We start from the raw sequence: 11,932 nt of genomic DNA on the forward strand, positions 1-11,932 counted from the left end.
CTCCTGACACTTCTGATACTTCGACCATCTCTCATATATTTTCTCTCTACACAATAAACTAAAGACTATGGCCACCAGAACAATTTATCTCATCTCCGCTCGCAACACATCCTTCCAAAGAGCCCACTTCTCAATATTTGTCCCGTCGGCTACCAATCCTGACTGGGGAACCAAAATACATGCCGTTGGTGCACCTATGGCAGGCTATGTTCTGGAGTTCAAACGAAATTACAATCCCAGTCTCGAACCTCACGACCAGATGTTTCCAATCGGCCAAGTCCACTCGTCCGACATCGTTGATTCCCCAGATGCGGCTCCATCCATCGACTCCACCCCCCGAGGGAAGATCGAACTAGCGGCAACACAAATTCCAACTCCGGGGATCAATCAGAACTTCATGGCACCTGTTAATGATGTGAGTAACATGGCAGATACTTTATGGAGGTATTATGAGATCTATCTAGATTAAGCTGACACACCCGAGTTTCTAGATTACCAACAAGCGGTGTCAAGAATGGACTATGGAATATGTTCGCCATCTGGTTGCTAAAGGCCTGATCGACGAAGAAGCGATTGAGATCGTTCAATCTAAACGGGATTCAGCTACTCACGGAATTGGACTACAATCTGTGACTAGACCTACCTAGGGAGCATATAGTATAACTAGATGACCTGGAATAGAAAACAAGATGTCCATCTCCGCTGCCAACCGCTCCCCGCATCCGCCCCGACAGCGAACCGCCATCGGATGCTGTCCTGACATACATAATGTACTTCCTGTGACATCCGATCAATATTCCGATGGAAAGGGGCTTATGGGTTTAGTGTGACAGCATGGAATGCCTGGACGCTTCCGAAGTGCGGGGTCTCCGCAGATGATATAAAGCAGCTGACAATCATACACATTGTCTACATCCTCAAAACATTCTTACTCCCCTACAATACAAGCAAAATGCTCGGCAAAATCGCCCTCGAAGAAGCCTTTGCGCTCCCCCGATTCCACGAGAAGACAAAATGGTGGGCGGGCATGTTCGCAACCGACACGGACAAGCACACAGCAGAGATCAACGACGTCGGTCCAATCCGACTGGACTTCGCCGAGCGCCACGGTGTCGGTCTCCAGATCCTCAGCTACACAGCACCAGGCGTACAGGATATCTGGGACGCAAAGGACGCACAAGCGCTGGCGGTTGAGATCAACGACTACATCGCAGAGAAAGTGAAAGCGCACCCGGATCGGTTTGCCGCATTTGCGTAAGTTACAGTTCCCAAATCCAGAATGGAATTTCATTACTATATCCCATCCCATCCATGATAGATATGTATACATCCAACTAACCCACCCAGCACTCTCTCCATGCACGACCCGCAAGAAGCAGCAGCCGAGCTCCGACGCTGCGTCACACAGCACGGGTTCCTGGGAGCCCTAGTGAACGACACGCAGCGGGCCGGCGTCGACGGCGACGACATGATCTTCTACGACAACGAGAAATGGGACGTGTTCTGGGCTACCTGCACTGAGCTGGACGTGCCTTTGTATCTCCACCCACGCAACCCGACAGGCACGATCTACGAGAAGCTGTGGGCTGATCGGAAATGGCTGATCGGGCCTCCGCTATCATTCGCGCACGGGGTCAGTCTACATGTTCTCGGGATGGTGACGAACGGGGTATTCGACCGGAACCCGAAACTGCAGGTTATTCTTGGACATTTGGGGGAGCATATACCATTTGATATGTGGCGGATTAACCACTGGTTTGAGGATCGGAAGAAGATGCTTGGACTTGCGGAGACGTGTAAGCGGACGATTCGGGAGTACTTTGCGGATAATTTGTGGATTACGACGTCGGGACATTTCTCGACTACTACGTTGAACTTTTGTATGGCGGAGGTTGGGGCTGATCGGATTTTGTTCTCGATTGATTATCCGTTTGAGACATTTGGGGATGCGTGTGAGTGGTTTGATTCGGCGGAGATGTCGAATACGGATCGGTTGAAGATTGGAAGGGAGAATGCGAAGAAGTTGTTTAAACTTGGGGCTTATAAGGATAGTACGGCTTGATATTACGGGGAAGATAGAGTTGGAATTGAAGTTTTCATATTTGAATTTCGTTATGCCTTTGTTCACTCGCTGGAAACATTGAATCTTGAGTATTTGAGTTGAACGAAAAAAAAAAAAGAGAAATCGTCGAATCGTAGAAATTGAGAACAAATCCCAGGAGATGCCATAGTTCAGTGTCATGTCAAGACGAATCCTGCTCAGCTGCCTTGAGTCGATCCTTCTCGAGTGCCTGGAATCGATTCCAGCAGTGCTCCCAGATCTCTGGCGAGTCACAAAGATAACTCATCATTGGCGTAAAGTACTCTTGTTTGACCTTGAGAGTGATCCAGGTCAAGGCACCGTAGGTTTCGATGGAGCTGTTCATCAGTTCCCAGATGAGAAGGACACGACATGAAAGCTTCGTACGTGCGCGTGTACGGTTTTGCTCGTTCAGGACTTGACGGTTGCGCAGCAGAAGGAAAGGATTGTGGACCCATTCTTCATACATGTCCATGTACAAGGCAAGCAGTCGTCGTTCAAGGTGACGAGGCTTCTTCATGGCCCTATCCATTGCGTATTAGTGCTGACTGAAGCAAAGGGTAAACAAGAAACGAAGGGTATTAGGGTACTTACTTGGCGAAGACAGCCGACATTTTGCAAAGACGCTCGTAGCTCGAGATAGGCTCCAGTGAGATGTCCTCCAGGGTGAAGGTAGCCTGCTCGGCAGTCTCTAGCTGCTCTCTGAGCATCTCTTCGATGAATTCGATGTGGTTGAGAATGGTCTCAAGGTCAAGGGCTGCATCTTCAACTTCTTTGGGAGCTAGAAACTCTGGGCTTCGGTGGAAGATGATGAGGTTGAATTGAAGAGTAGCGTTGACGATAGTAATGAATTGCTTGCGGACATCAGGAAGCATTTCCGGGTCGGCAAGAAGGTCTCGCAGTTGTTCGAGGACAACCTGACTGCGATGAGACGGGTCACTTTGGACGTAGGGAATTATGTTGGGGTCGACATAGGCCATGCGGTTCTCTTGCTGGGCAGCTTTTCCGAAAGCATAGGCCCACGCTTCTTCATGGCGTTTCTCGACTGCGATGCAAGATGCATGCATCCCACACTCGAACTCGTCGTATTCGGGAAATGGTTCAGTACCAGAGAGTGGTTCAGTCTCCGTGTTTGCACCATCTGGGCCCATAGGAGTAGGGGATCCAGATTCCTCGGATTCAGAATCCATGGCGACTTGAGAGCGGACAACCGCGAGACGGGATCCTGGCGGGAGATCGTCCATTTTGCGAAGATGAGATGAATGTTGAGTGACGTGAAGGGAAAAAAGAGGGGAGAGGGGAGAGGGACGAGATCTTAAAACGAGACAAACGGCTGCCATAATAATGTATTGAAGTTATGGAATAACACACGCACGCAGGCACGCGCGTGCGTGACAATGTGACAATGGACAGTGAACAATATGACAATAAGATGATACTAAGCCTGAATAGGAAATAGGACTATACATGAATTTACCAGCTGCTCAATCCAAAAGCGCTAATAGATCAGACTCAAAAGGTCAGAACGCTCCTTTAGAATTGAGTGGTGGACTGCCTTCCCCAAGAACGTTGCCTGATTAGGTGAAGTAGCGAATGACATGAGAACAAGACGTTCTCGAGCCAATCATCTGCTTCTCAGGCAGACAATCAAGAGTTAACGAAGGCAGTTATTGTTCTTCGCACATTGACTAATCGACGTCTCATGGGGCAGAGGAGGACGGCAACTTAAGTAGTGCGAGTTCATTGGAACTATTCTTCCTTCACTCCAGCGTCGTCCGGCACTGGAACGTCCGTACCATTGTCCTCACCTGGTAGTGGGACATCCATGACTCGCTCGCCAGCCTTTTCCAGCGTCCGTCTACTCCATGACCGAACACCTTTGTAGACAGCCTGTCTGCGGTTAGTCAAATCAGATATAGTCAAACGTGACTATACATACCCAAAGGAAAGTGCCAATGCCAACCATGACCACTAGCCAGTTCAACTGGGCGGCCCGATTACGGCCTGAATTGCGCCCTGATGCGACAGACCGGAGGTTCCAAGGGAAAGGCGACAGCGCAAAGATTGCCTTGAGGAAGGATAACAGGCCCAAAGACGCGAGTCCTTTAAGGAAGTGTCCTAACCAGGATGCATCTTCCTCGACCAATTCAGCGTAGATATCCACGGGGCCCAGGTAAAAATCAATGATGGGGTCAGCAATGAATCCAAGCAGGAATACGGTTAACAAAAGAATGCGGAGTGTGAGGATTAGCTGGGTAGTGGTGCTACTGATCCACCGAGCCCAAGTCAGTCGCTCCAGGCGATACTGGAAGCCACAGGTGGGACATTGCCAGAAGTTTCTCGTCCCATATTTGGGGTCGGCATGGCGCCATGACTGCAAGCAGCCCTCGTGAACATAACGCGAGGAACCTTTGCATTGACAAGGGCTTAACAGACGACCAGATTCTGGATCTGAGGATTCATAAACCACTCGAGGCTTCTGGAGGAATTCTGAGGGTTGGAAAGTAGGCAGCACGCTTTCTAGGCAGATGCGGCAGACCCGTGGAGGATAATGCTGTGTGTCTGCCATTGAGTCTCACATCGAGATCTACTCGAACCTTGACAAGAGAAGGCCGAGGAAGAATTACTGTTTCTTTTCTGAGGTGTCGGAAAGATAAAAAAAAGAAGAGAACGACAAAAAGAAGAGGAAAAGCAGAAAAGCCGAAGGTGTCCCAAACCCCCACGGCTAATCCCGATCGGGTCACCGCCTTCCGTGAGCTCTACCGCGCCAAACGTCACCCATCTCTCTGCCTACAACACAGCTCCCTTTCTTTCGATCTTTCCATCCTCTCCTCTTCTCTTCCTATTGACAGCGAATCATGGCGGACAGATACTCATTCTCCTTGACTACATTCTCCCCCAGGTAAGGACAACTTGTACTATGGAATTGACAATATGCTAATTCAGCTCCATTACAGTGGAAAGCTGGTGCAAATTGGTATGGAACCATCGTTTCTGAGCTTAGGCATCGATGACTGATTAATATAGAATATGCTTTGAACGCGGTCAACCAGGGTGTGACTGCCCTTGGTATCAAAGGTATGCAAACGCCCAACTTCTCCCACATCAGGGCCAAGCTGACCGCCGCCCGTGATAGCTACGAACGGCATTGTGCTCGCGACTGAGAAGAAGTCCTCCTCGCCTCTGATCGACCCTCCTTCGTTGTCCAAGATCTCACTGATCACACCGGATATCGGTATGGTCTACGCCGGCATGGGCCCCGACTACCGAGTGCTGGTCGACAAGGCCCGCAAGGTCTCACACACAGGCTACAAGCGCATCTACAACGAGTACCCTCCTACTCGTATATTGGTCCAGGACGTCGCTCGGGTAGTGCAAGAAGCTACGCAATCCGGTGGTGTGCGGCCGTACGGTGTCAGTCTGTTGGTCGCCGGCTGGGACGAGGGCGTGGAGCCCGAGTCAGAAGAGGCTAAGAAGGATGATCCCGAGCAGAAGGCCTCCAGCAAGACTGGTGGCATCCAGAAGGGTGGGCCTAGTCTGTACCAGGTCGACCCCAGCGGCAGCTACTACCCGTGGAAGGCGACAGCCATCGGTAAACACGCAACAAGCGCCAAGACGTTCCTCGAGAAACGGTACACTGAAGGACTAGAGCTGGAAGATGCCATCCATATCGCACTGTTGACCCTCAAGGAGACGATTGAGGGTGAGATGAATGGCGACACAATAGAAATTGGTGAGTTTGGAGTTTCTGCCTCGTTTGCTCCCAATCTGGCTACTTGGGTATCCAAAGGTCTGGTGAATATCGACTAACAGCGTTCTAGGCATTGTCGGCCCCCCAGCGGACCACCTTATGGGCTTCGAGGGAGTGGAGGGTGCTCAGGGACCACGGTTCCGCAAGTTGACCAAGGAGCAGATCGAGGACTACCTGACCAATCTATGAACGAGAACACATAATTTATGTAGACTCGAATGAAACATTTCCTTTTTGTCGGGTGATTGACGTTTTCCGATTACAAATCGCATGGCCACAGACGGCTACATACCTAATGGTCTACTTGATGCCACCATACTCCGTATCTTGATGGCGAAAGCCGAACGTTTCTAAGCGCCAGGAGATGCTCCGAGCCACCCCTGATATCGCATTTTTCCATTCATTACAATCGTTTATACGGCCTATCCTATAGGACTTTGACACTCCAGATATGCAGTTCTAAGCTTGCTTTGATATCATTATCATTATATTTTACACCGTCATATTGTCATATTGCTCATGAAGTCGCCCTCCCAGACTCCACAAACAACCTCCTCTGAACTACTTGACCTCCGACCGGCGGCGCCAAGAAGTCCTTCGGCTCAGCCTGCTCATAAGGCGAATCCTCACTGTGATTCGGCGTCTCAGGCGGCCTCTGCATCGAGCAAAGAGGCAATGTATCGGCAATAGCGAGAGAAATCGGATGTCTGGAACCCTGAATGAGATCTACCAGACGACCAAGGACAGCAAACTCCAGTTTGAGTTTGAGCGAGTAAATGAATCCCTTCAAGGTGATTTGCACGGAGTATAAATTAGCGTATTCGAGACTCAAAAGCAGCAGATCCATCCCAATGATTGTGCAGTTGATCCCGATCAGCTGATACATGATGCTGCGTGCATCGGGACGCGAAGACACATCCGCACCAAGACGCAGCAGCTTAACCGTCTCAATGACATATAGCGTGGACAGCAGACTCTCTTGGATCGTGAACCCGGTCAGCTGGATCTTCTCCATGATGTTGTATCCATTCACCCAGGAAGCGTCACCAGTGTGGACTATGTTCGCGCCGTAAGTGAGGATGGTGGTGGGCACATGCAAAAGCAAGATATTTGCGATGATGAGCTGCAACACACGGCGCAGCATGCGCTCGTCCCGTAGCACAAGATGCAGTCGTGAGTAAAGCACCACGGATTGACCGGTCACCATAATCCACCAGCCGATCGTCAGGACAGTAACGGACAGCACGGAATCCGTACGAGTAAAGAACTTCATCAGGAAGCCAATTGAGTATGGTACGACGCCGAACACTCCCGAGATAAGCAGGGACCAGAAATAGAGCCCGCGCCAGCGGCGGAAGGTAGCTGGGACGAGTATAACCAGCTCGGCGACGTTGTAGCATGATAATCCGATAAAAGTGACGAGGATCATCTGTAATATTTCACCCTCTTGCGCGAGGGAGCCAGATATCCCATCTAGCAGGTCCTGGGGAACGTTGGACATTGTTGTAGAAGAGACTCATTCGGGGCTTTGAGGGAGGAGGTATATGAGCGACCGGACTCGAGGAGAGAGTCTGGTTCACCCTGTTTGGTATGTCCACATATTCTTATGAACAAACGGGGGAATGGAGGAATTTTTCAAAAGAGAAAGAAGAAGAAAGACGAAAAAAACAAAAGAGTGAACGAGTGTGGGATATGGACTGATGTGGACTGGTGTGGACTGGACTGGTCGTACAGGTCAATGCCGTGTCATGCAGACCGATTTTTGAACTCGTTTCGAGTGAAAGAGAAACGAACGAAAGAAGCTCGGGCATTCAAGGATGTTCACAGGTTCATAAGGTGCCCATAGTGTGTTTCATTGGGTGTTCAACTCCAAAAGTCAAAGCTTAGGAAAGTCTGGGGTATTGGGAATGGGAGAATCCGGGAAGGGGGAGGCGCCGAATCCCAACACATCCTATATGGTCCGGCATCGGAGTCTCCGAGATTAATTCGCTAAATTCCAGCTAAATGGGCTAAATGGGCTAAATGGGCTAAATGGTAGGGATTAGGAAGGATTTGAGGGATCTGATTTTGTGGGCTATTTTCATCCTTGCATGTGAGAAAGATTATATGTATGATCCTTAACTAGTCAACTAGTTAACCCAAAAATAGATTACATGTAGATGAAAGAGATGTCCAACTAGTATTCTCTACTATCATCGTATGATGTTAATAATATATTATTTCACAATTGATTCGTGTTTAGGGTTGCCTCGGCTGTCCATGGCACATCTTCCTCGGAGTCTTCATCCTGACTGTCCGCTACTTCCTCCACTTTCCGTTTCTTGCTTGGTGCCTGTACAGGCTGTTCTGGTGGTATCGGCTTAGATGGTAATGGGCCGGGAGACTTCAAATCTGGAGATGGTGGTGCAGAAGACAGCACAGAAGATATAGGCGAAGGAGTCGGAGTAGGAGGATCATAATACTCGAAGTCGGGAGGAGTCTTTACCAAGGGACTCAAAGGTTCGGAGGGTAGAGATTCCTTTCTCTCTATTTCATAAAGACCATCCTATGCAAATTATAAGCACAACCGGATTTAACAGACCAAAGACATCCGACATACCGGTTCAATGCGAAACGCAACGAGTAGCTCCTCGGCTTGCTCAGGCAATGACTTACCCGCGCGCTTCTCAACCTCTGCAAATCGCTCATCTGGCAGGTCACAATACACCGCAATGCGCGTTTGCACGCTGGCCTCCCATGCGCTGCCGGACAAGAGCGGCTGCAGAACCGCGTGAGACTGAGGTTTGATCTTCGTATGGGTTTGGTTAATAGTCAACACAGCGATATTTCTCGCAGCAAGTCTGGCCAGATGTGTGGCTAGCTCGCTGGCAATGTTCCATTTGCGATTGAGCAGCCATTGCAGGTGTGCTTTATCAGTGATTTTGCCCTCGGCAAGCTGATCCTTCAGCTCTTGGGCGCTGGGGAAGTAAGCGGGGAATAAACTCGACACAGAGTCGACAACAATAAGGTTTGTTTCCGACGGTGGGAACCCTTTTGGAGGACGTGCCAGCAGGGCTATAAGATGGGCTAGCGTATGCGCCCGGAAATAGATAAAGTCATCGAGGTTGACGGACATCTCCTCGAGCCGGGGACTGGGCAAGGGAGACCCCGTATCTAACGGTGTGAGTAAGACAGCGCAGCTGACTTCGGGGAACTGACAGGGACATACCAATCCAGACTACTTTGCCATCGCGTAGTGCATTACATGCAATATTCAACCTGTAAATGGATCAGATCGGACTCTGGCGGTGTGGATAAGGAGGTGTGCACTCACGCCAGCGAGGTCTTCCCGGCTCCTGGAGGTCCGAATATTTCTGTAACATGTCCACGCAAGATCCCGCCTTGATTGGGCTGGTCTGGGAGGTCATTCAGAGCCTCGTCTAGACGCGCCAGACCCGTCGCGATCGGGTCGCGGGTGGCGGCCGACGCGTTGAGGGACTGCGATGCTGAGATCGAGACCACGGGCGCTGGGGAATAGTTTAATGTTTGTTTGTTTTTTCTTCTAAGGCATTTGAGAAATTACTTACGCGTATCTTCGTCAAACCCTTCGAGACCGTCGAGACCGAGAAGGTCCATGTTGATGCTCATGGGCGCATCAGGATGGATGGCAGCAAGGCCAATGTAAAGACAATTTAACAGAAAAATACGAAAAATAAGAAAAGAAATTCAAGCTCCAAGCTCTAATGCTGTACTCAATCTCATCCTAAAAATGATACCTGAGCAGGGCAGTGGAATGTTGACGGGTCGGATATCCGGGAGTGGGCTTTTTCTTTTTCCCCTTCTCGATCTCCATCTCCATCTCGAGTCATGCATACTTCAATGCCCAATGTCGATATCTCCTTCGGGGGAGGTATTCTCCTGAATTCGATCATCTTATTCCTTCTGTCTGTGCTTGTTCTTGTGCTGAAGACACAAAAGACATTGAAATCACCAAGCAATCCCAAAGGATGTCGCCGCCTAGGATTGCCGCCCGGCCAAAGCAACCTGGACGATGAATTCGACTCGAAGTACAGCCAAGGTCAACCCAGCGATCAAGATGACCATGGCCGCCCGTCCTGGCGCGTAAAAGCACTGTTCAGCTATCCGCTCAAATCCTGCGGGGCGGTCGAGCTGCAAGTCTCGGGCGTCGTACAAACCGGGCTTGAATTCGATAGACAATTCGTCTTTGCAGAGTATAACAATGACGAATGGAACATTCGCACTCTGCGTAACCCAGGCTTTAACCGCTTAGCCTTGATTCATCCGGAGATCTGGGTTCCCGACCCGTCTGCCCCAGATTATGATGCAGACCTGCCGGAAGTCAAGTCGCAGGGTGTCCTCCTGATATCGTATCCACGAATGCCGCCAGCAGGATGGAAAGGTCTCCCCATGAAAGTGGGTATGGCACTCAAGTTCCTCAAAGGGCAACAGACGTTCCAAGTCCCGCTGCTTCCACCCGCAGACTCCAAGTTCCCACTGGTCCCAGTCAAGATCTGGAAAGACAAGCCACTAGCCCATGACTACGGCCGACTGCTTCCAGCATCGTTACACGCATATCTAGGGTCCGACCCATCAAAAAACACCCTGACCCTCTTCCGCGCCAGTGCACCCCATTCACGGCAGATCTTCCGTAACGCACCGCGCAAAGCAGACCTAGGCTTCCAGCCAAATACAGCCTTCGCAGACGCGTATCCAATCCACCTGCTCAGCATCTCCAGCCACCAGGACGTAGCAGCACGCTGCGCCTACGCAATCCCCCGACTGAGCATCCGCCGTTTTCGTGCGAACATCATCGTCCAAGGCCCGTCTGCTTTTGAGGAAGATTACTGGAAGCGGCTTACTATTGGCGACACGGAGATCCACGCTTCTTGTCGCACTGTTCGGTGCCGACTGCCTAATGTTGATCCTCTTTCCGGGGATAGACATAAAGCTGAGCCGGATCGGACGCTGAAATCGTATCGGCGGATTGATGATGGGGATCGGACCAATGCGTGTTTGGGGATGCAGCTTGTCCCTACTAAGGGGGAGTTTGTCTTGAGGGTTGGGGATTCTGTTGAGGTTCTTGAGACCGGGGAGCACCAGTATATTAAGATGCTGGCCCCTGGGGAGAAGGTTGAGGGGGTGTAGACAAGTTCCACAAAAGTAGTGTTTATCATTCTGTACTATATGTTGTCAAAGTTGTATTCTAGATCAATTGGTTAGTAAAGATATTTAACTAACTAGTAGTATACAACTCACTGGAACAATCCAGGGATTAGTACCTATATATTAGTATACTACATACATGGTTGTTTGTAGTTATCCCTGTAATATTCCAAGCTTTGTTATCAATCCTTGGCAGTTATCCCACCACCTCATCCCTCATATCCATTCACTTCATTAATTCTCTCCATCCATAGTCAAAATGTCCGAACCAACCCCTCGTACCGAAGCAAGAAAAAAGGCCACAGACATCAAAAAGAAACAATCTGATAGCCTTACAGGACTCCCCCCAAACACCCTCCACATCAGCCTCTATATCCGCTCGGACCCACCACTCCCAAACGACTTCCACTGGGCCTTCTATCTCCACAAAGGCACCAGCTCCACACCCGGAGGAACGAAATACCACGCACGAGGCATCGGCGGCGGGTGGATTGCCGGACACGAGACGACAGCGGGGATATTCATCGAGAACTTCCTATGCGTGATCATTCAAATCGCAACGATTGCTCCATCAGCGCACGGCCGTGTAGATGAGATCATGAGGAGCTACGACGAGTCTCTTAACTCGATTCCGGGGATCACGTGTCGCGTGTGGATACTCACGGTGCTGCGGAAACTTGTTGACGAAGGGTTTGTGCACTGTGATATTGGGGAGTTGGAGAAGGATTGCCTTGAGTTTGGGAATGAGCATAGCGTGACGGCTAGTGCTAATGAGCAGCCTCGTCCGGTTGTCAAGTCGCGGGTTTCCTCTTGACGGTAATGAGTCTGAGTCGGGATTACATACATTCAAAGCACTCATCATGGGTGATGCTGTTAGGACAGCCCTGGAGGAAATTCAGTACATAGTAACTGAATCTTTATATAGTGCAGAAAAAAAT

The 11,932-nt window shown here is 50.1% G+C and overlaps 9 protein-coding genes across 9 annotated transcripts; 5 read left to right on the top strand and 4 right to left on the bottom strand.

The window, feature by feature from the left end:
• Positions 1 to 67: 67 nt before the first annotated feature.
• On the top strand, positions 68 to 647 carry N7516_007844 (uncharacterized protein; the record flags this gene model as incomplete). The annotated part of the gene is made up of 2 exons (XM_057220564.1): positions 68 to 415; positions 492 to 647. The coding sequence occupies 2 exons, from the start codon at positions 68 to 70 to the stop codon at positions 645 to 647; spliced, it is 504 nt and encodes a 167-aa protein (XP_057070836.1).
• Positions 648 to 952: 305 nt separating this feature from the next.
• Positions 953 to 2,062, top strand: N7516_007845 (amidohydrolase family protein; the record flags this gene model as incomplete). Its single annotated transcript, XM_057220565.1, has 2 exons — positions 953 to 1,254; positions 1,348 to 2,062. The coding sequence occupies 2 exons, from the start codon at positions 953 to 955 to the stop codon at positions 2,060 to 2,062; spliced, it is 1,017 nt and encodes a 338-aa protein (XP_057070837.1).
• Positions 2,063 to 2,243: 181 nt separating this feature from the next.
• Positions 2,244 to 3,324, bottom strand: N7516_007846 (uncharacterized protein; the record flags this gene model as incomplete). Its single annotated transcript, XM_057220566.1, has 2 exons — positions 2,244 to 2,604; positions 2,675 to 3,324. The coding sequence occupies 2 exons, from the start codon at positions 3,322 to 3,324 to the stop codon at positions 2,244 to 2,246; spliced, it is 1,011 nt and encodes a 336-aa protein (XP_057070838.1).
• Positions 3,325 to 3,829: 505 nt separating this feature from the next.
• N7516_007847 (E3 ubiquitin-protein ligase MARCH) lies at positions 3,830 to 4,649 on the bottom strand (the record flags this gene model as incomplete). The annotated part of the gene is made up of 2 exons (XM_057220567.1): positions 3,830 to 3,970; positions 4,020 to 4,649. 2 exons carry the CDS (start codon positions 4,647 to 4,649, stop codon positions 3,830 to 3,832), a joined length of 771 nt encoding a protein of 256 aa, XP_057070839.1.
• Positions 4,650 to 4,938: 289 nt separating this feature from the next.
• Positions 4,939 to 6,020, top strand: pre8 (proteasome core particle subunit alpha 2; the record flags this gene model as incomplete). Its single annotated transcript, XM_057220568.1, has 5 exons — positions 4,939 to 4,982; positions 5,038 to 5,057; positions 5,108 to 5,158; positions 5,217 to 5,813; positions 5,902 to 6,020. The coding sequence occupies 5 exons, from the start codon at positions 4,939 to 4,941 to the stop codon at positions 6,018 to 6,020; spliced, it is 831 nt and encodes a 276-aa protein (XP_057070840.1).
• A 328-nt stretch (positions 6,021 to 6,348) lies between these two features.
• N7516_007849 (uncharacterized protein) lies at positions 6,349 to 7,332 on the bottom strand (the record flags this gene model as incomplete). Its single annotated transcript, XM_057220569.1, has 1 exon — positions 6,349 to 7,332. The coding sequence occupies one exon, from the start codon at positions 7,330 to 7,332 to the stop codon at positions 6,349 to 6,351; it is 984 nt and encodes a 327-aa protein (XP_057070841.1).
• A 720-nt stretch (positions 7,333 to 8,052) lies between these two features.
• N7516_007850 (uncharacterized protein) lies at positions 8,053 to 9,458 on the bottom strand (the record flags this gene model as incomplete). The annotated part of the gene is made up of 5 exons (XM_057220570.1): positions 8,053 to 8,376; positions 8,431 to 8,984; positions 9,040 to 9,089; positions 9,145 to 9,337; positions 9,398 to 9,458. 5 exons carry the CDS (start codon positions 9,456 to 9,458, stop codon positions 8,053 to 8,055), a joined length of 1,182 nt encoding a protein of 393 aa, XP_057070842.1.
• A 231-nt stretch (positions 9,459 to 9,689) lies between these two features.
• N7516_007851 (MOSC domain protein) lies at positions 9,690 to 10,976 on the top strand (the record flags this gene model as incomplete). Its single annotated transcript, XM_057220571.1, has 1 exon — positions 9,690 to 10,976. One exon carries the CDS (start codon positions 9,690 to 9,692, stop codon positions 10,974 to 10,976), a length of 1,287 nt encoding a protein of 428 aa, XP_057070843.1.
• A 277-nt stretch (positions 10,977 to 11,253) lies between these two features.
• Positions 11,254 to 11,808, top strand: N7516_007852 (uncharacterized protein; the record flags this gene model as incomplete). The annotated part of the gene is made up of 1 exon (XM_057220572.1): positions 11,254 to 11,808. The coding sequence occupies one exon, from the start codon at positions 11,254 to 11,256 to the stop codon at positions 11,806 to 11,808; it is 555 nt and encodes a 184-aa protein (XP_057070844.1).
• Between the last annotated feature and the right edge of the window lie 124 nt (positions 11,809 to 11,932).

Source organism: Penicillium verrucosum (assembly GCF_028828655.1).
Source record: "Penicillium verrucosum strain IBT 35672 chromosome Unknown utg000003l_segment0_segment0, whole genome shotgun sequence".
Classification (NCBI taxonomy): Eukaryota; Fungi; Ascomycota; class Eurotiomycetes; order Eurotiales; family Aspergillaceae; genus Penicillium; species Penicillium verrucosum.